The sequence below is a fragment of the Leptonotus elevatus genome, chromosome 4 (genome assembly GCF_054856555.1).
Source record: "Leptonotus elevatus isolate MCC_2025b chromosome 4, RoL_Lele_1.0, whole genome shotgun sequence".
Classification (NCBI taxonomy): domain Eukaryota; kingdom Metazoa; phylum Chordata; class Actinopteri; order Syngnathiformes; family Syngnathidae; genus Leptonotus; species Leptonotus elevatus.
In genome coordinates this window covers 3,165,515-3,193,427 of record NC_141242.1, presented here as the reverse complement: position 1 = coordinate 3,193,427, position 27,913 = coordinate 3,165,515, and the positions used below count along the sequence as shown (strand labels likewise).

Here is a 27,913-nt window from a genome sequence, read left to right as displayed (position 1 = left end):
CAGCTAATCAAGTTGCAGCGGCGCATGTCCTACCGCCAATCATATTAGCACCGGGGCGTGTCCTGCCTTCAACTGCAGTGGGATACCTCACTAGCCCGCTAGCCTCGCCAACTCACCAGCAAGCTAATACCTGAGCTAAACAGTCACGGGACCGAACAAGCGCCGCGGCGGGTTGGTTGGACGGAAATAAAATGAGATGATGAGTTGGGTCAAGTGAAGCGGTGTGGAGCATCTCGTCTCACCGCGAATGTCTACCGATTTTGGGGATGTCTGCTGTCAGTTCGACCGGAGATCAAGAGCCACTTCTCACGGGAAAACGTCGGTCGCACGACGAGTCGGATTCAGATGAAGGTAAAAAGAAGAAAGTGGAGCCTCTTCTTTTTGAGACGTTTGTAGTTTTTCTACCATTTAAATGTCCCCTTTCGATTCAGGGATGTTTAAGATATTAGACACGAAACAAATTAAAAGTTTGACACTTTTGGGAGTCTAAAGAAATAGATTAATTGCGATTTTATCGGTAAGGACTCGGAGTGACTATTTAAATACGCGTTACATTACATTTTATTGGATATACATTAGCAATGCTCAGTGTTCATGTTGTGTCGTAATATGTATATGTTTATTATTGCGTAAATACTTTGCATTGGTGGTGAAATCAACAGTCATCTAACAAAGTACTGTACAGAACACCCGACCACCACCACCATTAACAATTAAAAGGTTTATTTTTACACGTTGGAAAAATGAGTGTAATCATTACTGTATATTTTTTGCTTACAAGGTCATTTCATTTAAAATGCTTTGAGTAAAAATAATAATAATAAAAAAGTGTAACAATCACATTATATTGTATTATATAAGTGTAAGTATGGGGTCAACGACACTTAAAAGAAATAGTGATGACACAATACACATCTTTAATAAATTGTCTTGTATTTTTGAGAAAAATGTAGTATATTTTTAATATAAAACTACATATTTTGGCTCATCAACATCAGGTTAATATCAGTAATCAGTATCAGGAATTTTAAGTGAGTGAATACATATTTGTGTCTGATTTTGTGACCGCAGGGATTTGGCCGTCCAACATGAGACAATGAACGAACGCCAACGGCCATTTGGTTCTGCTTTTTACCTTTTATTGTCCTTCTCAACTCAATTGCTCTTTTAAAAAAAAAACCCACAGCTAAAACAAAAGTGCAGTACAGAAATCAAAATTAAACATAGAAGACTATTTAAACTAAAAAAGTGAGGATAAGCAGTTCGCAAAATCGATGGATGAACGTATGAATAAAATCCTCCTTAAAAAAAAAAGTGTGTGTCTGTGTTGATGGCTTCAAAGTGTCTCAATTTGTGTTCGGATTCCTCAGAGGAGCGAGAGAAGGCCACCTCCTCACCAACTCATGCCATTTTATTTGTATTTCTTTATTTTTTAGGTGAAATCTTATTTGAGAGGAGAACGTCAATGGTCCCGCACGATGCCGACGAGGACGCGTGCACCAGATTGACGTACGAGGAAGCAGTCGAGGCAGCAGGTAATTAAAAACGGGGACCGCATCTTGGAACGACAAGATTGAGTTGGTCTCATATCAACGATGTCACGACTGTTTTATGTGAAGAGACTGGCCACCTAAGTACATGTATCGAAGGTTAATAGAATTTTCACTCAAGGAGGCAGTACTTCATGCACTCTTCTGCCTTAATGCGGTGGTGTGGACAATTTAGACATTTCAGCAAACACACAAATCTCCCGTCAGAACTTTCACCGAACAATCACGTGCCGGTTATGAAACACGAAAGCCGTTAGTTTGTGTATGATAGTGCCTCCGTCAGCATGAAAGCTTCAGACTTAACGCTTCTGTTAGGTTGGTTACTCAGGAACAGTAATAATGTTACCGGGTCAATTTGACCCATGGGGTTTAATGAAAAGAAAGCATCCCAGTAAACATTATTAGCAGTTTTTATTGTAAATATTTGAAATGACCCTTTTTAAAGAAATGTCATCATCAAAGGCTACTTACTATTTGTAGTCCTCTTTAAAATGGGTCAATTTGACCCGGGCTATGTTTAATATTCCAGAAGCAATTTAATAAACATTAGTAACAGTTTAAATTGAAAATAATGTCAAAGTGAACCATTTTAATTGATGAGAATTTTCATAGCAAAAAACAACAACAACTACTCATTTGTATCTTCAACTTTTAAAATGGGTCAATTTGACCCGGGCTATGTTTTATGTTCCAAAAGCAAAACATTAACATTTAACATTAAATTGAAAATATGTCAACGGGAATCATTGTAATTATCTGTTGATGATGTTTCTTACTAATATTTATACGTTTTCACTCTTAAAATTGATTCATTTGACCCGGAATGTTTAATATTCCAAAACCAACCCAATAGATAGATTTTTAAATATTTTAAAAATAAATTTGTAGATATTTTTCAGATAGATGTTTTATAGCTCATTATTAACCAGTTTGATTGCACATACATCAAACAATTTCTTAGTCTGTTGATGTGAAGTTTCACACCCCAAAAACTTTGTTGGGTCATTTTGACCCGGTGTATACCAGTACCTAATGTTTCAAAAGTATTTGAACTGTTTTCATTGCAAATACAGATATGTCGAAAATAACCGTTTTTATTCATTGTCTGTTGGTTGAACTTGAAAAACTTGAACTTGAAAAACTTAATTATGCTGTGGGTCAAAATGACCCATTTTCAAGTAAAGTAAAAATGTTCCCTTCATTTTATCAAGATAATCTTTTCACGCTTTGCATGTTGCGCTTCCTGTTTTCAGGCTTTGGCCTGTTCCACTGGCTGCTGCTGCTGGTTTGCGGTTGGGCCAACGCCAGCGACGCCGTGGAGATCGTCTGCGTGTCCTTCTTGCTGCCCACCGCCCGCTGCGACCTCCAGCTCAGCTCCTCCGACATGGGCCTTCTCACCGCCTCCATTTTCCTCGGTCGGTCTCGCACTTTTCCCAAGTTTTGAAATTTAGAATTGACTCGAGCTGATTCGTGGCGCACTTGCGTCGTCGCCGCCGCCAGGCATGATGGCGGGCGGCTACGTGTGGGGTTTTCTGGCCGACCAGAGGGGGCGCTGCAGCATCTTGGTGGTCTCCCTGTCTGTCAACGGCCTGTTTGGAGGTCTGGCCGGTGCGGCGCCGTGGTTCTGGCTTTTCCTGCTGCTGAGGTTCATCAGTGGCATCGGGTGAGGACACGGCAGGATGGACTTTTTTTTCCCCATCCATCCATTTTCAGAGGTGGCAAATCCAGGTCCAGAAAGTAAAAACCCTGCCACAGTTTGGCTTTAGCCGTTGATGCTAGCTAGCTAGCTCTCTTGCAGGTAAACGAGCACCATGGGAGCTAGCAAGGGAGCTAGCTAGCTAGCATCTTGGGCTAAAGCCAAACTGTGGCAGGGTTTTTACTTTCTGGACCTGGATTTGCCACCTCTGTCCATTTCCTATAGCGCTCGTCGTCGCCTTCAATGCACTCAGAAAAAGAAAAAAATCTCTCCAGGGTCGGCGGCTCCGTTCCCGTCATCTTCTCCTACTTCTCGGAGTTTATGCCCCGCCTGAGACGAGGCACGATGATCAGCGCTCTGGCCACCTTCTGGATGGCGGGGAACATTCTTGCTGCAGGTACAAGACACCTAGGGATGGACCGATTATCGGCCGCGCCAATTATCGTGACAGAATATCGAATGCTTGCGAACGTAGCCAAATTTAGGGTTTTCATCAGGATTTGTAAGATTTTCACAGACAATTTTTACTTTTCACAAAACCATTTCAAACATATTCAGACTATATTTACTGTCTGCGAAGAGCTTTTGAAACCTTTTATGAACCCGGACGAAAGCCCCAAATAAAGTGCATTTGCATGCATTTGTCACTCAATGAGATACAGGGAACTTTTTATTTATGGATTTATTTAAATTTCCACTTTATACAAAAAAAAATGATGCTGACACTGGGAATTCCCTACAATAAAAAAATTAAATACAATTAAGAAATATTGTTGAAAATTTGGAAAACTTTATCTCAAGTAGAAATGTACTTGCTTTTTTAAATTTAGCTGAACACATGCTGATAACTCTGGAAGCTCCCTGCAATGTTTGTTAGAATTTTTTTTAACAAAGCTGTCTTTGTATGTTTAAGATTAACTAATTTGCTCCCAAAACTTATAATAATGTTCTATTTTAAATGTTAAGTTTTTTAATGTTTTTTTTTTCTAGAACATACAGAAGGCTTTGATGCAGCCTCTCAACTGCAAAGAACGGTTGAAGAAATGGTAGTTATTACACAAACGGCCAACAGGTGGCAGCAGAGTATAAGAGATCAACCAGGACCATGTTGCAAGCAAGCTGATTTATTCACAGTTCTAAACAAATTTGTAAATAATGATGAAACTTAGCTATATTCTAATGCTAATTGCTGCAAAACCGAAACCGATAGAAATTTACTTTTTTTTCGATGAAAGAAGAGACTCTAATCTTTTTTTTGGTAGGTTGCATGTTTTATAGCAATAGAATACAATATTCTGTGGGCCTTGCAAAATCAGTCAAAATCCAGTAAAACAACCGTGAGTGAAGGGTGTTGCTTCAGTGAAAATAGCTGGGAGTGAATGAGTTAAAAGAAAAAGTACATAAAAAAAAAACGATAAACAACGATAATATTTTCCCTTGTACTGAAAAATCCATATCGGTCTATCACTTAAGACACCCCACAACTACGGCAAAAAAAAATTGCCGACTAACCATGAAAAGTTGAGGACTGTTATTTTGTGTGTGCAAAGGCCTGGCTTGGCTGGTGATCCCCAGAACCTGGATCCATTTTTCTATTGGCCGACTGGACTTCCAGAGCTGGCGAGTGTTCGTGGTGCTCTGCTCCATCCCGAGCGTCACATCAGCCGTCATCTTCAGGCTGCTCATGCCCGAGAGCCCCAAGTTCCTCATGGAGGTATCTTATCAACTTTTGTAACTTTTTAATATTCAGAGAAAAAAACTCCCAAATTTGCCCCCACCCCAAACCGGAAAAAATATATATACATACGTGGCCCTATTACACCGTCATACAAAACTAAAATCACATAAAAAAAAATAATTAAAAACACAAACATTAACATTCCAATTAGCTTGGTGATGTATTTAAAAAAAAATATAAAAAAAATAAAAAATTCTACATGCAATGTGATTGGTCGTTGTGTTTCCTTAGCACGCATGATGTCATCTTCAGTCCACAGCAAGTGGCAAAATGTGTTTTTAAAGATATTAATTGTACATGAAAAAGTCATCAAGTTAGTTCTAAACAAAATATAAACGTTTTACTGCTGGAAATGGCTCAATGAGTCAAGTTTATTTATATTAACTCATTCACTGCCATTGACGGCTATTGACGTCCAAAAATAATCTGAACTATTTCTGTTAGTTTAAATTTTTTTCCACTTTTGTTAACAAGAGTACGAAAACCTAGGATTACAGATATAAAATGTATGATTATTCGTGAGTTAACAATTGAAGTTATGCGATTAATTATAATAAAAAAATTTAATCACCTGACGCGATAAAAAAAGAAAAGAAAAGATTATTTAAAAAAATTAGCAACGTAGGGCGATTACGTTTTTAAATTGTAATTAATTGTATGACTCACGAGTTAACTCACGATTAATCACAAATTTTATATCTGTTCTAAATGTACAATTAAAAAAATCTAGGTTTTCATACTCTTGTTAACAAAAAATTTAAAACAATGTAAAACTAATAGAAATAGTCTATAACCATCAATGGCAGTGAATGAGTTAAAGAGAAGTTTTATTTGTATACCTGTAAAATTTTCTCGTGTTGATGAAAGAAAGAATACTGAAAGTATATATTTTTTAATTTTGTTCTCTAATAGGAAAAAAATACAAAAAATAAATGAAATATTACTTGAGTGATGCACCAACGTCAGTACGTAGATCATAAAAATGACTTGCAAGTTGAAAAATGTTTTGTTTTGTGTCATGGCAGGCTGGCCGGGAGCGAGAGGCCGCCCACGTCTTCCGCCAGATGTTCCGACTGAACATGCGTGGGAAAGTCGTCACGTTCCCCGTAAGTCGAGGCAAGAGGTTCTGCGCAAAAATGACAAAAAGTCGCAATCTGCGTTTATTGTGTAACCACGTCAACAAGCAACACGCTGGCGTTTGCTTCTCAAGGAGTTTTCGTTGCGCGTCAACGTCAAGCAAAGGACGACGCACGGGACCGAGACTCGGCAGCCGTGCGGACGACTTGCCGCTCTTCTGATGCCGGTCCGGCAGATGTTTGGCGCCAGCCTGAAATCCAGAAGTGTGGTGCTGCTCATCATTTTCTACTGCATTTCCTTTGGGTGAGACGTCGTCCATCTGCTCGCTCGCCATTCCGCTCGTCCTGCACGTGTTGCGTAGCGGCAACTTTGCGAACTGATATTCAGTACCCAAAATGATGATGTCCAAAAGATGACTTTCGTTGTTGTGCGTAGCTACTACGGTCTCTGGATGTGGTTCCCCGAGCTGTTTGCCCGAGTGGAGGCCGGCAGCTCCCCGTGTGCCAACATGTCCGCCCCGGCACAACAGCACGACCGCGACTGCTACCCTGTCAACACCGTCGGTGCGTCATTCATTTGTGCACGCTCGGCGTTTCCGTAGTGCTTCCCAAACTTGTTTCGCAAGTCACAGTCAAGGTTGTTGTTATTATTATTAATATTATTATTATTACCATATTATTATTATCCACGAAAAAAGTTGCTTAATCATGAAAATAAAAATAAAAAACATTTTCATGACAAAATAAAAATGAAAGTAAAAAAAAAAACTGCATTGTGTGTTTACAATATAATTCTAGCAAATTATTATTATTAATTTGTTTTCACGAAAAATGGCTAAATTATGAAAATGAAAATTGAAAAAAAAATCATTATTGACAAAATAAAAATTTGCTTTTTTAATTTTTTTAACTAGAACTGCATTGTATGTTTATAATGTAAAGCTAAGTATAATTCTATCAAAATTATTTATTATTATTATTATTTCCACGAAAAATAGCTAAATTATGAAAACGAAAAATGAATTTTTTTTTTTTATGACAAAATAAAAATGAAAGCGCTTTAAAAAAAAATGCAACTAAAACTACATTGTATGTTTATAATCTAAAGCTAACTATAATTCTAGCAAAAAGTTGCTTCTTTTTCCATCTTTGTAATTTCATACATAATAATATATTATTATATATTTACAGGGCAAAGAAAATTGGGACGGTTAAAAACAAACCCCAAAAAAATTTGGACAGAAAAATAAATAAACTAAAACCAATTAAGAAAATAAAAAAGAAACTAAAGCAATTCCCAAAAATATATAAACAAATACAAATGAACAAATCCACTCTAAAAGCTTTTAAAAAGTCATGTAAAATGGTCCTTCGAAAAACACCTCTTCTGTAAGGCGTACCGAAAAATGTAAGAAGCCCTGCGGTACACCAACATTGATTCAAATGAATCATGCTTCATTTCTAAATGAGAGGTTTTCACTTGTTTTCATGGTCAGTGTACGAGGAGGGCTTCTTCATCGCCGCCGCCAACCTTCCCGGCAACATCTTCACCATCCTGGTGATGGACAACATTGGAGGGAAGCTGCTTCTCTGTAAGCTCGGCTCCACATTTGTTGGTCACTTTGTCTCGATTTGGTTTGACGTTGCCCTCCCGCGCGCGTTTGTGTGTGTGTGCGTGTGTGTGTGTGTGTGTGTGTCGTTAGCGGTCAGCCTGCTGTTGTCCAGCCTGAGCGTCTTCCTCATCTACATGGTGAAGACCAAAAGCCAGAGTCTACTCTTGTCCTGCTTGTTCAGCGGCGTGTCCGTCATGGCCTGGAACGCTCTGGACGTGGTGGCCACGGAGCTCTACCCCACGCAGCTACGGTACTTGGGAAGTTGTTTGAGGGAGGCTTTTATTTCACTTTTTTTTCTTTATTTTTATTATTTTTATTTTTTTGTATTTTTTTTAATTTATTTATTATTATTATTATTTTTTTTATTTTATTTTTTTTATTTCACTTGAGCAGACGACTTAATGGGGCGCTGCGTTTATTTGAAGGTTTGTTGTCAAAAGTAAATGAGGCACCCGGCGTTATTATTGGGACTATTGCGTGTATTTGAAGGAGGTGTTCAGTTGCCTTTAGTAGAGGCTGCGCTGAAAGGTTCATTGGGGCGTGGCATTTGTTACAGGGAGGTGTTTAATTCTCTTAAGTAGATGATACCTCTGTTGACAAACTGAAGTGAGGCATCTTTTTGAGAGGCGTTTTTTTGCCTTGAGTGGATGGCACAGCCTGCAATTAAAAGTTGGCACTTGGCAACTAATTGGGGCATAATTATGGAGGACCAAAACTGCCAAAATTAAAAATGTATAAATTAATGAATAAAATAAATAATTAAAAAAATAATAAATAATAAAAACGGATATAAAAAAATAAAATTAAAAAATTAAATAAATAAAAATGGAAATACAAATAACAATATATATCCATGAATGAATAAATTAAAAAATAAAATAAAAACGGATATAAAAACATAATTCAAAAATGAAATACAAAAATATTAATATAATTTAAAATAAGAACAACAATATATATATCCATAAATAAATAAATAAATAAAAGTACAATAAATACAAAAATAAAAGATTACTTAAACAAAAAAAAAAGGACCAAAACTGCCAGAATAAAAAATAAATGAATAAATAAATAATTACAAGTGAAAATGAAAACCGATATAAAAATATAATTCAGAAATTAAATACAAAAAATAAATATAAATGGAAACAAACACAACAATATATATCCATAAATGAATCAATTAAATAAATAAAAGTGAAAATAAAAAACGTATATAAAAATATAATTCAAAAATTAAATACAAAAAATAAATATGAATGGAAATAAAAACAACAATATACATGCATAAATAAAAGTGAAAATAAAAAACTTATATAAAAATATAATAAAAAAATTACATATAAAACATTAAATACAAACGCTCTTCTCTCATATTTATTTATTTCATGCTGCAGACGCTCTGTCAGGACGAAATGTTATTCAAATGAGGGGGCGGTCCTAAGCGTGTCTTGGGTTGGGCTCCGCTGTTGCAAACTGCCTTTCAATGGTCGAGTGAAAAGCGGCTCAGCGAACAAAGAAGTCTCGCCGGCTTGCATGGAGAACTCCAGCAACGGACGACCATCTTGTCCGCTGTCACCTCGACTTGCGACTTGAGTTGCTCGACAACAAGTCGCGGTGACAGTTTTTTGAGGGAGGTGTTCAGATTCTCATGTGGATGTCGCTGCGTAATTGGGGTGTGGCATCTACTGTATGATAGAAAAGCAGCCTTAAGTATCCAAAGCGCATTATTTTCATTTAAAAAGTAAACTGAGACGAAGTCTTAGAACGTTAAAAGCAAGCTTTTTTGCTTGGACTCCGCTGATGACGTTTCTCCTGCGCGCAGCTCGTCGGCGCTAGGCTTCTTCACGGGCGCGGGCCGGGTGGCGGCCATCATGGGGAACGTGATCTTTGGCAACATGGTGGACTCGGACTGCGCCGTGCCCATCCTGCTGGTGTCGGCCATGCTGCTGACCGGCGGCGTCTCGGCGCTCTTCCTTCCACGTACCAAACAGATGGAGCTTACCTGAGCTATACCTAATACCTGCTATGCGTATCTCTTTGTATATATTTGATTACAGTAAATATAAAAAGTCTACACACCCCTGTTCAAATGCCAGGTTTTTGGGATACAAAAAAATTGAGATCTTGATAAATTATTTTAAAATTGTCATCATTAACGTGACCAATAAGCTGTACAAATTTAGCGGAAATTTTCCACCCCTTGGTAGCCTTAACAACAGCTGGCAACAAAAGTGTGTACACCTATAAGTGAAAATTTCCAAATTGAAAATTTCCATGGACAAAAAGTGCTGGAAAATAACAATGGCCACACAAAATATTGACAGCTTGTCGCACGACAGTTTCACTTAAGAGGTGTACTCACTTTTTGGAAAATTTGGAAATTTATGGCTGTGAGTTAAACTGTTATGGTGTAGCAAAGTGGCATTTTTTTCAATGTTGAACAATATAATCAAATAATTACAAAAATGTGAAGGATGAACAGTACTCGAATTTTGTGAGATACTGTACGTACTGTATATATTTTTACATTGCTCAATAATGTCCATACAATGCAAGCACCAAACCACAACACAAAACCAAAGAAAACCTTGAAAAAAAATTACTTTTTTAAAATTATTTTTTAAAGAAATAATTATTTATATTTTAATATGTGCTTTGTGTATATTTTTTTCAATACACGTTGGTAAATACTTTTTTCCCCTGCATTGTTTTGTAATATTTGTCTGATAAATAAACTTTAAATAGTCAAGCAGCACTCAGCAGTTCTGACTGAAAGTAATACTTTCTCATGTCCTTTCATTTGAAAACAAACATTGGGAGAAGATTCAAATATTTAGGGCATTTTCACTCATCTATTAATATTGTGCTCTCCTATTTTGTGTTATGGTGAAATTTAAAGATTGTTATGTGAGTAAGTCAACAAATTGAATGAATGTAATGCATTTATTATTATTTCTTTAAAAAAAAAAACGGACATGAACTTAAGCCTTTTAAGGGAAATTTTACAGTACATAATACTTTACTTTATTTGGATGTTTTTAAATAACTTTCACTTAGTTTCATAATGAACTCAATAACTACTGGAGAAATAATTTAAAAACAGAACTGTGGGGAAAAGTGACATGTTTACAGCTTTATTACACGTTAAGGCCCAAAGGGAGAACAACAAATATACTGTAAAATGTTTCAGTGCTGAAAGGGGAAAAAAAGTCAAAATTACAAGATGCGCTGCTTGTATTCTACATAAATAACATACACACACACACACATACTGTACATACAGTAGCAGTGTAGCATACACAGCAACATTTCAAATGTTTATTCCCAGTATTGTCGTGCTTCCACTGCAACAGAAGGATTGAAACGGTCATGCCACATTCAAACGAAAAAAATAAATACATTCTATGAGCGAGCTTATTATTTCATCATAAATAACATTTGTGACTTTAAAAAAACGTAGACATGGAATTTGGTAGAAATCGTTAACAACAAAAGTACAATGACTTATTTAAATAAAATCAACAAAAATCAAGTCATATTTAACTTTTTTTTTTTATGAAAAAAAGGTCACAAATGTTTTATAAAGTGGAAGATTCACTCATTTATTATACTCAATTATTTGGAATTACGAGGGACTTTTGTAGAGATTTATACTATTACTTTTTTTTAACAACCAAATATTAATTGAAGTTGTTTTTTCTAAAAAGCCAAGAATTTGGAATTGACCTGTGACCCTTGTGAGGATAAGCGGTTCGGGAAATAGATTTTTGGTATTGATGTGGAATTTGGTAGAAATGGCTTTTAAATTGTATATAGATTAATTATTAGCTTAAATAAAAACTATTCTACTAACATGATAAGCAAATCTTCCCAAGTGTAAAAATAACTATTTGGAATTTATATGGAATTTGGTGAAAATTGTAAAAAAAAAAAAAAAAAGACAAACAATTTATTAAAATTATGTTAGATCAAAAATAAATTTCATATGGAATTTAGTTGAAATCATTAAAAAAACGACTAAAATACTACATGACTTTAACTCAAAATTTTCAAATGTTCTTTAATTTGGTATAAATCATTTTAAATTTCAATTTGGTAAAAATAGTTTAAAAAGAATAATATGACAAAGGCATGAAAAAAAATAATTGTGGAGGCATTGGTGCAAAAAAAATGTAGATGTGAGTTTCTGTCCTTTTGTTCCCATAAGCAGATGCGGCGTCGGGTCATTCCTTTTGCGATTGTCACAAAAACGAGACGTTGCCAAGGAAACATTCGGGGGAGAAGGCGGGAGTGCGCAGCGGGCAGGTAGGCGGGACGCGCGTCACTGCGTGAGCGCCAGCAGGACGTCCTTGACCAGCATGGTGCCGATCACCATCTTGTCGCAGTTGAGCGTCAGTCGGGCGGCGCCGTCCTCCGCGCTGGCCACGGTGACCAGCATCAGGCTGCCGCCGCTCACCGTCCTGCCGGCAAACCTGTGCGCGGGAAGCGGAAGAGCGGCAAGACCGAGTGCAGGACTGAAGTCAAAGCGGAACAGAAGTGAACGCCAAAGGCGGCAGAGTGAAGGAAATGTGCGCCGTTACTCATCGAGCGCTCACAAATATAGACATCACTTCAAGAGTGATGATTAATCATTCATATCTACTTCTCTTCAAACGTTTTGACAGGTGTGACATATTTTCCTGATTTATACTATTACCTTTTTTTAACAACCAAATATTAATTGAAGTTGTTTTTTTAAAAAGCCAAGAATTTGGAATTGACCTGCGACCCTTGTGAGGATAAGCGGTTCGGGAAATAGATTTAGATATATTGATGTGGAATTTGGTAGAAATGGCTTTTAAATTGTATATAGATTAATTATTAGCTTAAATAAAAACTATTCTACTAACATGATAAGCAAATCTTCTCAAGTGTAAAAATAACTATTTGGAATTGATATGGAATTTGGTGAAAATTGTAAAAAAAAAAGAAAAAAAAAGACAAATTTATTAAAATAATGTTAGATCAAAAATACATTTCATATGGAATTTAGTAGAAATCATAAAAAAAAAAGAGACTAAAATACTACATAACATAATTCACTTCCGGCCCAAGCCCCGCCCCATTCACTTCCAGTCTTGCCCCTATGCCTGAATATGGACTTCCTATGATGTCATATTTCCGGTCCCGCCTCCTATGCCCAAACAGTATGACGTCATAGGAAGTCCATATCTGGGCATAGGGGGCGGGGTCTAAACAGGACACGTTGGGACATGTTCTCAACCACTGGAAGTGTGACGTCATAGGAAGACCATATTTGGGCATAGGGGACGGGGACCAGAAATGAAGGGGCATGCCTTAGATCGGAAGTGAAGGGGCGGGACAGGAAGTGATGTCACACACTGTCGATATTATAACTCTCTAATAAGAACGTCATAAAAATAAACCAAACGACTGATTATTAATCGTAAAGGCGGCCGATAATTGAAGTTAACAAACAGCCATATGTAATTGACATTACGTTAAACGTCAGTGATTGCTGTCTTACAATTTCAAATGGTGAATATTGTTTGATTTATTTATTTCTATTTGTCTTCTTCCTTACCTGCACTCCTTGTCGGATCCGCAGGGCACTCGGCTGAGGTTGGCGGCGGCCGTCACCCTCTGCACGATGGCGTGCTCGTTCCGGCAGTTTGCGTCCAGCGTCAGCTTCTCCGTGATCTCGTTCATGCCCATCAGCTGACCTGTTTGAGCACAACGACAGCTTCATCGTTTGGGGTATTTGTGGTGGCAAACGTGCAAAGTGTTTTGTTTTTTCCAGTTTTCAGTTCAAATCAGTAGTCAAGATTCCGTCCAAATGTTTTGAAATTTGTAAGCACATTTTGTGAAAATGCGCAAAACGGACATGCAACTTATGCCCGTTTCCATTTGTTCTTCTTTTGCGAATATTGAGAGGGGACTCCGTTGCTGTAGGTGGCGCTATACACCATAGAGATGTCATCCACCAGTAATTTGAAAGAAGAAGAAGAACAGGAAGCGACTGCGCTTAGCGATGACGTTGTATGAGTTTGCTTTTGTAATTCTTGATCAACCGTAGCGTTCCTTTGCTGTTTTCCATCTAAAATAGCATGAATATTCACTTCTTTGATTAATTCCAAAAATATTTCTGTTTCATCGTCCCTTCCAAACATACCTTACTTTATCGTCCGCCATTGTTTTGTGACCACAAACGTACGTGTGACGTAATATTCGGTCAAAACGTGCGACGTGTGACGTGTATCCGAATTTAGTCAGCGTTTATTCGCAAAACCTTGTTTGCATAGCCAAAATTATATATATAAAAAATTAGGAGCGTCAGGCGATTACATTTTTTTAATCGTAATTAATCGCATGACTTCACTAGTTAACTCACGATTAATCGCAAATTTTATATCTGTTTGAATACAATTTAAAAAATCTAGGTTTTCATACTCTTGTTAACAAAAGTGGGGTAAAAAATAATATTAATAGAAATACTGTAGTTAAAATATTTTTTTTTACGTCAATAGCCGTCAATGGCAGTGAATGAGTTAATTAATGTGTTCCATACTTACACTTGCTCACAACCTTTGATAATGTCTTTCAAGATTGGTTGTAGTCCAAATTGCGCCACTTTAGGGACATTCAACTTTAGAGGGTCTACTGCATATTGAATGAAGCCTTCTTAAAATAATCGCCTATGTCATTTTTTCAGATTTTTCAGGAAACACGAAAAAATTTAACCATTTGCATCATGACGAGATAATTTAGGCAAAAAATTTTTTTTTGCAAAAATTGACAGGCAATTATTTTAAGAGGGTGACGATATCTTTTCTTGGTGATTTTATGCCAACAACAACGATGTCATTCTTATCGTCGCTCACCTTGCTCCTTTTTAAACTCGTTCTCGGTCATGAAAACGGGCTTCATCAGCTCTCCGACCGGCGGCTGGATGGACACGAAGAACTTCCTGCTGTGAGTGCTGGAAAAGAAAACAGCAGACGGAGTTTTTGTTACCTAATCTAATCTAAATTAATTAATCCGTTCCAGCCTCAGTGAAACACCAACATTTTTTGTAACATTTTTTAATAAGAAAAATAGCGCTGTACAGAATTGTACTATATACAAACATACAGTGATATATATAATATAAAGTCACAATAATCAAAAATATATATATAATAAAAAAGTGCTTACTATAAAATATGTGGGGTTTTTATTATTTATGTTTGTGAATTTGAATGTCTTTTTTTTCTTATTTGCAGAAAATGTTCAAAAGTGACTTGGGCTACACTGCAAAAACTGAAATCTTAAGTAAGATATAATTTCTTAAATATAACATAAATTTGCTTAATTTGCTTTGACATGTTATTTTTACTTAAAATGAAATTGTCAGACAAGATCATTGTGCTTATTTTAAGATACTTATTACTTAATTATCTTATTTGATCAAGCAGTCCAGGCGAGAGGTTAGAGGCAATAAAAATGGGACCCGTTACCGCCCTGCTTGACACTCAACGACAAGTGTAAAAAAAAAGTTATATTAATAACAGTTAGAAAAAAACTCAATATTGCTTTTTTATTTTTTTATTTTAATTCATGTGTTTATTTCAAGACTGCTGTGGTTGAGATGGGCCTCGTATTATTTTCTTATTTTTCAAAATCTGGCAGGTAAATTTAAGTAACATTTTCTGGTTCTGTTGGCAGATCATTTTGCGTATTTGAAGTATTAATTTTCTTCTTTTCTACTGTCTTTGTTGCAGGGCTAACAATGGGCTGAATTGATTTTCACTTTCTTTCTTTTTTTCTTTTTTTTCTTACATCACACTTTCTCACTTTCAGCAGCTTCTCCATATTTTCACAATTACTTTTCTGCCCTTGGTTTGGTCGACTCCCTCTGCTTCTGTGTATTTCATATTGCACAAGTGCTAAGCTCGTACTGCTTCACTAAGTCAACTGCACACAGACATTGCTCAGGATTTTCTTGGAAGATTTAATTCAAGTTGAAAAGAGTTTTGTCACTGGCGATTTGGCATGACTCCTTCTTGTGACTGTCTCCGAGTCAGTTCTTACGCCCTTCCGAAGTTCCAAAATTGCATTGCTGAACACTTTTTGTTTCTGGCATTTGAAAAACACAATTGCCAATTTACATCTCAGGTTTGATCAATCAACCTTTCAAGTAAATCAGGCCCAATTCGTCTTACCACAACTGGAAGTTTGCCGCTTGTGTGGAGTCGCAGAAGTCGATGCCCATCACGGCGGCGGCCGTCTCACCCGCGGGCAGCAGCTCTGCGGACAGGAAGCGGGAAAACCAGAAGTCAGACCGCAACGTTGGGAAGTAACGCGCTGCATTTACGTCGCGCGTCTTCGCTCACCGATCTCCGGGAACTCTTTGACCCTCATGCCCGACTGCAGCTTGACGTCCTCCATGTGCAGGTTCTTGGCGTCTGCGGCGGCGCTGTTGGCGAAGTGCATCTGCACCGCCACCATGTTGCCGTCGGGGCCGAACGGCTGGCGGCTGAAGCAGTACTCTACCGACAGGCCCTCGCCGGTGATGCGGTGCAGCAGCTCGTAGCTCTTCTGCGCGCCCGACGGCGAGATGGCCTGTCGGGGACAAGACGCGTCAACCGAACGGTGACATCAACAAAGAACTCGTATTAACACGGCCGCGACAATTTCCCCACTCTCCAAGGATGAAAGTGTACGCTACCGTGGGCGAGAGAACCGAGTCCGACAACGACAAGCCCTCCAGGTCGGTCGCGAGACTGCTGGACAGGAAGGAGTTGACGGGCGTGACTTGAGGCGAAGGGGCCGGTTCGACTGAAGAGTGAGAAACATACAGCTGAGGAATGTTGTACATGTGATGTAAGCGTGATTGACGGGACAGAGATGTAAAAAAAAAAAAAAAAAACTCACAGTCATCAAGGTCCAGCAGTGACATTTCTTTCTTTTCTTTCTTGCTGTCTTTTGTGACGAGCTTGGAGGGAGCTTTTGATTGCACTGCCTGCCAGAAAGACAAAAGATTTTGGTACTCGAAAGAATCACTGCTTCAGTACAGTTGACTCGGGTTTAACTTGGAAAGGCGTATTCAAGGATCTTCTCAAAAAGTGGAAGCCAAACGTCCATTTTTTTTTTTAATGCGCATGCGGAAGACCATCATCCTACCAGCTCTCCTGCTTCCCGGGGGAAACGCCTATCAAATGAACGTGCGAGCTCATCTTCATCATCATCTTCTTCAGTCTCCTCTTGCGCCTCTCAGCCATTTTCAAAGTATGGCTGAGTCCGAGGCTCACCGGCTTCATGCTACAAACACTCGGAAGTGCGCATGCGCAGCTCGGCACGAGCACGCGCGACGACGTTGTGTTGGATCGATTGACGGGATCGAGAACCAATCGTTAAGATGAGCCACCCGGAAGACGCAGCGACAAAAGATTCTTGAATACACCTTTCTTTAAGTTAGTATTTAATCATTAAGAACATTTTTATTTAGATACATTTGATTTGCATCAATATTTTTAGTAGCCCCCCCCCCCCACCCCGTACATTTAAGTGCAGTGTTAATGTTGCAAATGTGCATCATGTTACAGTGGCTTACAATAACATCCAAATATAACTTCAGACTTTGGCTTGCAATTTGAAGCCCAAAAAATTGACCACGCGATGACTTGGAAAAACTTGAAAGAGTTTTCAAGACATCTGTTAATGCGGTTTTTGCTCACTTTAATCAAAATGGGTCTGATTATAACTCGTTTACCGCCAAAAGCGTCAATTGACGTTAAGGACACGCCCGCTGTATACTGCCAATAACGTCACTTGACGTCAACTACGTTTTTTTTCTCTCAATGGGCAGTGCAATGTCTTGTGCAGCTCTGGTTTGTGCATGGGGGGTTGGAAAATCCAAAAAACAGCCACTAACTATGGCCAGCAGATGGCAGCATTGTATCTCTTTTCAATGGACTCCCGGGTATCAAGTTACACGAGAACACGGCGGATCTTTGGAAATAGAACGTTTTCAAGGATGTTGTAAATGATCAAAAAATATTAGTGTCAAAGGCGCTGTTGTGCAGAAGATGTATCTTTTCACAAAAAGCTTATTTTCTCCTTATTTTTTTAATTTTTGCTTGATGTCACCCAAATTACCTATTTTCAAATGGTGATTACTAAAGAACGGAATAAGGTAGAAACATACTTTTTTTAATTATGAAAGAATGGAATCAAACCTTTCATATGGTATCCACCATGTTTATGTAGTCATAGCACACAATATTCTGTTTGCCTTAAAAGAGGAGTGAAAATGCTCGAAATCGGCTGGCTCGGTCGGGGTTGTGTTTTTTGGATTAACGTTTGGCAGTAAAATAAATAATTACGAAATTTCAAGAGGGCCATCGCAATGCATGCTAGGCTCCTAATATTGATAAGACATAAAGCAATTTCAATTCAAATTCGACTTGACAACCTTTGGTAATCTTCAAACATCCGGCGTGTGTCAGTACCTTCTTCTTGCTTTTGACATCCGCCTCTGACTCAGAGTCTTCCGATTCGGATTGGCTGCTTTCGGAATCACTTTCCTCATCTTCGCTCGACTCCGACTCTGAGCCACTCTTCTGTTGTTTGCTTTTACTTGCGCGCTTCCTCTCTTCCTCCTCGCTGCTTTGCTCACTGGTACAAATCAATTCCAAGTTATAGTATGTAAATATGATTTATGAAATGATTAAAAGATTCCACCCCAAAAAAACGCAATCCCACCTTTCACTTCCTTGCACCGGCTTCTTGAATTCTTTCTTTTTCTTTTTCTTCTTCTTCTTCTTGTCCTCCTCCTCTTCATCCGAGTCCGAAGCCCCTTCGCTTTCTTCACTCCCGGATCCGGAGCCGCTTCCGCCGCTTCTGCCGCTTCCGCCGTCAGAGCCACTGGAGGAGTACGTCTCTATGCAGGAAGGTCATCAAGGTCAGTCAAATGCAGCAGTTCACATATACATCAAGCAAATGAAACAATCTGTGCCGATTGAGACCGTACAGGTGACATCTGGGGGCCATTGATTTGATCGTAAATTTACAGAGCAGGACATTTGTTTGGTACAGTTCAGTTGTATTTAACTTCCATCGGGCCATCAAATAGAAGAAGGTTAAAATCATCATGCAAGCCATTGAAATGCCAAATGACATCTAATGTTTAAGCTTTTGTCACCAGGAAGTAGTCAGAATTAAAGAGGTCAATGTGAATTTATGATTATGATTATTTTTTAATATTACAATCAGACTGAACTTACCGCTGTCAGCAGACTCGGTCGGCCCGGACTCGCCCTCGGAATCGGAGTAGAAGGGCTTCTCGACTTTTTTCTCCTTCCTCTTCTCTCGGCTGCTGCACTTGGTCCACTCGGGCACCTGCGGGGCCCAAAAGCGGGGAAAAAGCGTCAGGCTGGCGCCACAAAAGTTCCCCCCGAGACGGAAGCAGCGAGCCGAGCGACGCGGGCTGACAGCGGCAACAGCGGCACGGCCATGGAAGCCTCGGCCCGGGGGGCGCGATGCAGACGGATGAAGCCAGCCTGCCCCGCCTGTCGAGTCGAGCGACAAAAGTCAACCCTGAGTGTTTGCCAAGATGGATGCAAGCACCAGGTGATGGCTTCATGGCGTTTTTTTTTCTTCGTTTTTTTGTTTTCAACCCAAGTAGCAATTCCATTAAGAGAAGTGATGTCTTTGGTGAGTGACTCACGTTGGATGTGAAAATAAGCATCAGTGTGTGATACAGCAACATAGCGCTTGTCATCCACGTTAGGGTCGCAGAAGAGCTAGCAGAATTTGGTCCAAAGACCATCATATGCATCTGATATCAAGGAAATACAGGACCGCTATCATCAATACTAATGTGGATACTTTTCATTAGATACATCAAACTGTAAATGTATCACTGCACAATCTGAATGAACTCATTCACTGCCAATGACGGCCATAGACGTCAAAGATCGATTTGAACTGGGCTGGCAGTGAATGAGTTCATCTGTGGATTTTTTGTGTGTGTTTTTGTGATTTTTTTGTGTGAAGTAATGATACAATAGAAACATGTAATCATATTCTACCTTATAGAAGAATGTGTGTTCAGAAAATACAAAAAAAAACATATAAAATATCTCCCCCTTCAGTATATTTTGACTTGCTCACTTTGCACAAAAAAATTTAACAAATAGTGACAAACAAAGTTGAACTCACGAAAATTGAAATACTTAGGACTAGAGTGGGCTAACTTCATTTTTGCCATTTTTAAGTTAAGCAAGGAAATAAATGGTGAAGAGGCGTAACAGTCAGATAAAAACTGGTGTAAATAAAGGTTTTTGACATAACCTTTATTGCACTCTTCCTCTTTTCCTGATTTATTAGCACAACACGGGGCCTACTCCCACCTCCTGCAAAAACACCCTAAAAAGAAAAGTTCAGAGATTGATAGAAGACTTAAAAGTAAGTCATGAAATATTGATATATTTGGAAATGGAATTAAACTTGTTTATTTTTTCCCTCACTCCAGTTCATTTCTTTTCTTTCAGGCAACCTATATGATAGGGATAGACCGATAATCGGCAAGCCGCCGATATTGGGCATTTTGATGAGATCGGTATCAGAGCTTCTTTTTTTTTTTTTATCTGACGACCAATATGAGATCAATCTAAAGCCATTTTAATCTCAGGGAACTATTTATTAAAAATTTCAGTTAACTTTATAAGAGATGTTGCTGACCCTGGGAACGTTCTGAACGTTTTGTTTTTGTTACCCATTAAAACAAGGAAGAGTGAACGTTTAAGCTTTCAGGTATTTTTAGGTTTTGGAAAAATAAATATTTACTGTAGAAAACAAGAGAGAGCTATGGTATTTACTTGTTTATGTTGCCATTTAACTTTTTAAGACGTACTGATAACCTTGGGAGCTCCCTGAACGTTTTGTTAGAAATTTAAAAGGATGTCTATTGTCTAAGATAAAAATAAAAAAAAATCAATTAACATGCTTTTTAAGATATTTCAACAAAGAATAGAAAAAATTAATATGGGTTCCAAATATCGGTTATCGGCCTCCTTGACTACTAATAATCGGCATCGGCCCTGAAATAAAACGGTCTATCTCTAATACTGCAATATGATCCAAATACAAAATCATCATCATCAAAATCTGAGGAAAACCCCAATTTCTGTAAAAGTATGAAAAAGTGACAACAGATATCAAAATGTTACCCCACTCTAATTCTCAGTGGCTCAATTATCCATCTCATGACACTCATATCAATCAATATAACCAACGCAGGTAAGGTCATTATTCATATTTGGATCAATCTGCCCACGAACAATCAGCTAAACACACACCGAAGCTTCTCCCGAAGAGAGCCTCTCTAAAAGAATCACTTCTCTAATGGCAGACATTGAGGAAAGAGGGGATGGAAGAAGAGGGGCGAAGGTGGGCTGTGTTGTGTTTTAAAGGACTGAGAGCTAAAAGCACAGAACAGCGACCACATCAGGCGAAGGCGCGGGGTGAAGCGGGGGGGGGGGGGGGGTTGTTCACCAGGGAGCGGGGGGAGGAGGACGCTGGAAGGGGATCGAGAAGCCGCTACAATGCTTGGAGAGGGCGCGAACTGACTCACGCTGGTCAACGTTGTGACTCGCTCAAGCAGCGAAAATACCTGGCAAGACTGATGGGGGCAAGGGAGGGGGGGGGGGAGAAAAAAAAAGATGGGGGATGGAGGTGAGATGGGGGGGCAGGGGGGGATTCAAGAGAACAAAATTCAAATTCAAATAAATAAATAAAAACATCAGAAGGCAAAGCACAGGAAGGTTTCTGGATCTAGAAAGGCAGAACTTTGACAACAGTTAAAAACAGAGACTGAAATGAAGTGCAAATGACCTCTGATGGCTGCACTTTAAAATAAAAAAGCACAGTGAAAGTACAGTGGAACCTCTTAAGTAGGAAAAAATATACCTGAAAAAGACGCAATATCAGCTCAGTGATGCAAAGGTTCTTTCGTTCTTTTTTTAGGCATTTAGATAATACTAATAATATATATATATTAATAATTCTATGAATTTGTCAAAAAGTTACAAGGAAAACTTAAAATGTTGAAAAATACCAAAATTGTTGTCAAAGATAAAAATGTAACTGAATTTTTTTTTAATGAAATTATTTTTATTTAATATATCCTTAATGTAAAAAAAATAAAAAACAAATTAAATGAAAACGTCTTTTTTTGTTAATCTAAAAAAAAATGTTTTTAACTAACGAAGGATTACTCCAATAGTTACTTTTGATGGCACTGATCATCAAAAAATGAAGATTTAAAATGTTGAAAATTACCATACTTTTTGTCAAAGGTAAAAATGTAACAGAAATTTATTTGTACGAAATTATTTTTATTTATCATCTCTTTAATGTAAAAACAATAATTATATGAAAAGCATGATTTAAAAAAAAATATCTAAATTTGTAAAAGAAAACAAAAAAACAACTAATTACGGATTACAATAGTTACTTTTGATGGCACTGATAATCATAAAAGTCAAAAAGTTACAAGGAAAACTTAAAATGTTGAAAAATACCACACTTTTTGTGAAAGATAAAAATGTAACTGAAATATTTATTTCCAAAATATTTTTTATGAAACATCTTTAATGAAAAAATAAAAATAATGAAAATTTGTCGCATTTTTAAAAAAAAATCTAAATTTGTAAAAAAAACAAACTAATTATGGATTACTCCAATAGTTACTTTTGATGGCACTGATGATCTTTTTCTATGCGGGGCTGGAGGATTAAACAACCAAGGATTTTAGAGGTTTCATTGTAGCAATAAACACACGTACACACCAACAAAATGGAAATTAAATTGAACAGTTGCGAAATTAGGTTGAGGAACGAGCCACAAAGGACCTCGGACCAAATTGTTTGATTTAAAAAATGGCGACCCGCAGAGCGCTGACTCAGCCGCATGAATGTGTCTAACGTGACAATACACAACAAGAGTGTTTGGAAAGGAGACAAAGGGGAAAGTCGTCACAAGATGACGGCGCAAAATCACATCACTCCACTCTGACAAATTTCAAAAGTCACATCAAGACTTTCATGCAAAACAAATAAGATGCAGAGGAGGAAATAGTGGAGGTGGTTTGTCAATTTTTTGTGCCTTGGTAGTATTCCGTTAGCAGAATAACTATCAAGGAATTCCTTAAAGCCCGAATTGTTCTTATGGCGTACTACTGTTGTTTCACGATATTCTTTTTTATCGACTGTTTGCAATTGCGCAATTTAAAGTCTGTCCTCAGAGAAAAGAGAGTAAAAAAAAACCAGAGCTGTCAAACAAAAAATGGCAAACAATCAACGCACTCCCAAACCCGACCTCTCGCCAGTCTCCCAGCAGGCCGATTCTCCCCTCGCCGGTGGTTATGACTTCCTCTGTCTGCGGGTGAGGTGAGAGAACCTTTCAGAACGGTTCCTCGCTTTTGGATCACGAATTTAGAGAAGAGCAGACAAATGCTGTTTCGAGAAAATCTTGGGTTTAAGAGCGGGAAATGCTTTTTAAACGGATTCCCAACAACTATGCATGACAAACCGAACCGAAACCCTCCCTCATCTTGAGATCGGCATCGCAAGTAGACGGCAGGTTCACAAGCGGGTCATGGGAGTAAAAAATCTGGGGGGGAAATGGTTAGTAAAAAAAAAAAAAAAAAAAAAGCAAGACCAAATGAATCAAAACTTGATCACGCTGCTTCAAATCAGAATCAAGAGAGGGTGGCTTTCTTGATTTTGACCAAAAAGGAAGAGGTGCTCAAGTTTTCATTTGCAGACACATTGTTCATGAGGAGCCAATGGCACATGGACAGATTGGGATGGTCAAATTTGGAATTTGAAAAACCTTACATATTGTAAAGTAGAATGTTGTAGAAAAGTCATTTTAGTAGTTGAATCCAAAAAGTGAAACTCTAGCTTTATTTATAACATAAAATGTTTTCCAGGAGTTCAAATATTACCAAATTTTTCATCTGTATTATTATTATTTATTTATTTATTGTTATAGCGCATGTCCTCATTATTGCCGAGGGTGAGCTGGGGCCTAACCCAGCTAGGGTATACCCTAACATGTATTGCCATAACACTAAACACCCAAAACAAGTTAGAATTTTTCTTTTGTAGTATATATATATATATATATATATATTTTTTTTCGATTTATTACATTTTGAAATTTAAAATCATGAAATATTTCTCTCTATATAAGAGTTTTTTTATTTGATTAATTTAACTACAAAATAGATTAAGTTTTCAACAATATCATACTACAAAAAAAACGAATATACAAATAAAAAGAGTGTGCTGTGGAACCTCCAAAGTCAGACAACCCAAAAGTGGTACAAATTAACCCATTTTCTTGAAAAATAGGACTCAAAAGTCAAACTTCAAACCATCGTAATGCACGACATGATTAATTCCATGAATGTTTGGTCATCACAGGAGGGTACGAGTTATGATAAACGAAGAACCAGAAATAGAAAAGTTATAGCTAAATAGGAAAGGATCTGGTACATTATTGAAGGTTTAGAATTACCGTATCATCAGAATTTTTATGAGGCAGTCTTTGGTGTTTTTTTATTATTATGAATGGACTATACTGCCCTCTAGTGGCTGGCGCACACACTAAAAGGAGCAGCACAATGCCGTTGAAGCAGGAAATCAAATCATGATGCACAAAATGTTTAATTCCTTATACTTCATTTAACGTTCACGTTATTACTGCATGTTTTTAGTGTAATACTGTAAAGTACTATTTTTGTTATGAAAAATCTTGATGTTTTTTGGGGTTTGAACAATATGTCGAACTTAGGAGGTTTCACTATACTGCACATAAAACATCTCTAATAAAAAAAATCACTTGAAAGATGAAGTAGGTCACGTGCTATTGGCTCGAGCATGGGTGACACGACAGCAGGCGGGGGAGCGAGTGAGCTGCTCCAGAGAGGGAATCAATTCCATATTTGGCGCCGTAAGAGATAAGGAGTGAGTGAATTGATGACCATCGCTATCAATATTATTTCGCCAAAGCCACACTCGCTCCCCTCCTGACTCTTTGTGACTCTGTATGTTACGGAATGCCACTCCACGCACAGACTCCTTCACCTCCACGTTGCGCACGGAGGGATCTGGGGCGGCTTCCGGCCAGTCGGGCAACTCCTGGTAGCCGCCGGCTTTGGCGTTCAGCAGGTGGGACAGCGAGCCCAACTGGAAGTGGTCTCGATCTTCCAGAAGGGAGAAAAGCGGATGAGGTAGAAAGTAGAAAGAGTCTTCATTCAACACCCGTAGTGTTCTTGAGCTGCCACTGTACCTTTAAACGGAGATTCCAGGACGGGCGCAGGTTTGAGGGCCAGGAAGAGTTTCTTGGCGTACTTGCTGAGCGCTCCGCTCTTCTCGGTGGGGACGATGAGCTGGCGGATGAAGCGCGCCCGATCGCGGATGTCGTAGTTCTGGTCGTATTTGGCCAGATTGAGGACGTACTGCGTCAACAGTTTGGTCTGTGGACGGGCAAGCACGATGTGAGTAGTGCTAAATGTTTGTTGCTTATTTCAGTAACTTCCTGTGTATGTCCTTCTTATTTAAAGGGATGGTCCAAAGTTTTTCCCTTTTCTGTTTGTAAACAAACCATTCAAAATTGACTCCTCCCATGACCCCCCCCCCGCCCCTCCAAACAAAAAAAGAAAACAGCATTCGCCGATTGGGTGTAAATATAAGTTTGACCCTCGTTCTATATTGTCGCGTTACCCTTGTCCGTGTGACTCACTGATCTGAATATATGACTGGAAGACTTATGAAGCCGCGAGGCCGCCATATTGCTCCCCACTACACATTAACCCTCAAAATAGGAACCCAAATATGCATGTTTTTTAAATCACCGTAACTCCTGAACCGTTTTGTGCTAGCAACGTAATTCCAACGGATTCTCAAAGCGGAGGAGCGGAGCTTTATGTCAAGAGAAAACAAACAAAACAAAACAAAACAAAACCGGAATGCTATAATAGTAGTATCTAAAGGGTTAATTAACAGAAGCCCAACGGAGAGGATCGAGGCGGATTTCATGTGTATACATCCAGTCTTTATCTTGAGTTTATTTCTGAAAGAAAAACTTTGGACTATTCCTTTAAGCATAGCAAAAAGGCACAAAAGGTAAAAAAAAATATTGCAATGTATTACCCTTTCATTACCTGCAGTCGCAGTTGTACCTGTTTGGAGTTGGTGAGGTAGAGCTTGGCAGCCAGGTTGAGTATCTGCAACTTGACAATGTCTTCCTCGTTGGTGAAGGATTTGGCCATCTTCCTCAAGACGTCCGGGGCGATCTTCGGCACGTGCTCGCAGTATTCGCCGATCAGCCACAGAATGCTGGCCCGCGCCATCGGCACTTGGATGTTGTCCGTCAGTTTGGCCATGTGTTTGATGATGTCGCTGTGCTTCTCGGGCTGCATCTGCAGCAGCTTCTTGATCACCACCACCGACTCAGCCACGACCAACTCTGCGAGCGGCAGGCACGCGTTGGGAAGGCTGTTTCCGTGGCAACTTGGGGAGGAGGAGGGATGTCGGATGTCAAAATGTACTCACCGTCCCTGTTGGACAGAAGCTGCACCAGGCCATTCAGACACGTGTCCCGCACTTCTGCGATGTTGGTGGCACAGCGGCCGATGGCTTGGATGGTGGCGGCCACAAAGTCCTTGTCCATGCTTTTAATGTATGTCTGTCAGGGGCAAAATAACCAAAATGGCCACCCCGCGCAGTACAATTTTAGTTGTTGGTGTTGAACTTTTCAAATGGGTTAAAACGTTTGTACCTGAAACTCTCTGAGAATAGTGGAGATGTTGGTCTCATTGGCAAGATTGGTAAGAACCTCCAGCTGCAAAATAAATCACAGTTTACTGCAAACAATATAGCAGTTATGCGGAAAATGATAGCATACGTTAGCACTTTTTTTGCATTGGTTGTAAAAACGATGCATCTCACATAACATTTGAAGGTTAAAATAATATGAATGAAAAAATAACCTTGAGGATTTTTATCTGTGTCGGGTCTGTGGAGCGGATATAGAAACTCTTCAGGTAAGGTTCAAACATCCCCTGCGAGAAACAGCAAAGGGGAAGCCATTCAATTTGCACACTCATTCATAAACAGTAGTGGTGCAACGGATCATCATTGATCCGTGGTCGGTTCGGATCAGGCCCCACTGTTGGATTGCCCACTATCCGCGGATTGGTTGGTGGGGGTAAAAAAAACGAAAAAACACGAGTGCGCATTCACAGTCAATACTATATCAAGGAAGCTGAAACATACTCAACGTAATGCGCTAAGCCTAACTTCAAAATAAAGTTGACCAAATACAGTATCACATTGACGGCAATGCTAATAGCCTTAGTAAACTTTTACTTTGAAGTTGGCCCGCGTCGTGGCGTGATGGCTAGCTTGACTTCCCTTTTAGACCTTTAGGCTTTGTTTATCGTAGTTTTGATCGACAATGTAATTGCGACCGACATCAATCAATACAACGTTATCCCAAACTCATGTTCAACCGCTATTTTAGGACGCTAAGAAACCGCTAATTAATTACGCCGCCATTGTATGATACGGCAGAAGTCTGCAAGGTAAGTGGCTAGCAGCTAACTGTTAGCATTCTGGCTGATAGCTGTAAGTGAGTTTGACGGCTGGTACCTGGTTGAATTCTTTGTCAATGTTATGGACCAATGCTATTTTTTAATTTCACTCTCCATGTTTAAAGGAAGGGGATGTGCCGTAAATTTGAGGTATTTTCATAATTAGTAAATAAAAAAATAAAAATAACTTCCTTGTTTATTTTATAAAACACTTTTGCCCATTAAAAAAACAACAAGCCATTAATACTTTATTTTACACATGGACCATGTATAAAATAAGAATGTTTCTGCCTCATGTTGCACTTAAAGTTGTGTTCCTAAAGGGCTATATTAGAAATTTTTATCTTTTTTTAATGGGAAAAAAAGAAGACAGAATTATTTATCTTTTTTTTTCTTTTCTTTTTTGCTGATCCGAAAAACGATCCGTGTTGTGACTCAAATCCGTGATCCGATCCGAACCGTGACTTTTGCAATCCGTTGCATCACTAATAGACAGACATATAAAGTATCTGGGAATGACTCACCCTTCTTTTAATGGTCATAGTGGCCACATTTTGAAGAACAACATACTGGACTTCGCTGGAAATAAGAC

General features: G+C 38.6%; 2 protein-coding genes across 11 annotated transcripts in view; one reads left to right on the top strand and one right to left on the bottom strand.

Moving 5' to 3' along the window:
- The first annotated feature begins 70 nt into the window (after nt 1-70).
- Nucleotides 71-10,417, top strand: sv2 (synaptic vesicle glycoprotein 2). The gene is made up of 12 exons (XM_086073610.1): nt 71-351; nt 1,437-1,535; nt 2,804-2,965; nt 3,051-3,213; nt 3,522-3,643; nt 4,797-4,960; nt 6,010-6,090; nt 6,195-6,364; nt 6,497-6,624; nt 7,557-7,652; nt 7,764-7,923; nt 9,499-10,417. Exons 1-12 carry the CDS (start codon nt 267-269, stop codon nt 9,680-9,682), a joined length of 1,614 nt encoding a protein of 537 aa, XP_085929736.1. The 5' UTR covers nt 71-266; the 3' UTR covers nt 9,683-10,417.
- Nucleotides 10,418-10,789: 372 nt separating this feature from the next.
- ap3b2 (adaptor related protein complex 3 subunit beta 2) overlaps nt 10,790-27,913 on the bottom strand; it is a 30,292-nt gene continuing 13,168 nt past the window's right edge. For 4 of the 10 annotated variants that reach the window (XM_086073526.1, XM_086073527.1, XM_086073520.1 and 1 more), the window contains 18 exons: nt 27,846-27,900; nt 26,719-26,790; nt 26,508-26,570; nt 26,282-26,414; nt 25,909-26,195; nt 25,017-25,203; nt 24,800-24,930; nt 21,292-21,339; nt 18,941-19,055; nt 18,420-18,597; nt 18,167-18,332; nt 16,590-16,677; nt 16,384-16,493; nt 16,049-16,277; nt 15,878-15,962; nt 14,558-14,655; nt 13,261-13,399; nt 10,790-12,148 (listed from right to left, as the gene is read on the bottom strand). In XM_086073526.1, coding sequence (XP_085929652.1) covers nt 11,998-12,148; nt 13,261-13,399; nt 14,558-14,655; nt 15,878-15,962; nt 16,049-16,277; nt 16,384-16,493; nt 16,590-16,677; nt 18,167-18,332; nt 18,420-18,597; nt 18,941-19,055; nt 21,292-21,339; nt 24,800-24,930; nt 25,017-25,203; nt 25,909-26,195; nt 26,282-26,414; nt 26,508-26,570; nt 26,719-26,790; nt 27,846-27,900 — 2,335 coding nt within the window. In that variant the 3' untranslated portion in view covers nt 10,790-11,997. The remainder of the gene's footprint in view (nt 12,149-13,260; nt 13,400-14,557; nt 14,656-15,877; nt 15,963-16,048; nt 16,278-16,383; nt 16,494-16,589; nt 16,678-18,166; nt 18,333-18,419; nt 18,598-18,940; nt 19,056-21,291; nt 21,340-24,799; nt 24,931-25,016; nt 25,204-25,908; nt 26,196-26,281; nt 26,415-26,507; nt 26,571-26,718; nt 26,791-27,845; nt 27,901-27,913) is intronic. The other 6 variants (XM_086073529.1, XM_086073524.1, XM_086073525.1 and 3 more) reach the window with 3 other exon arrangements.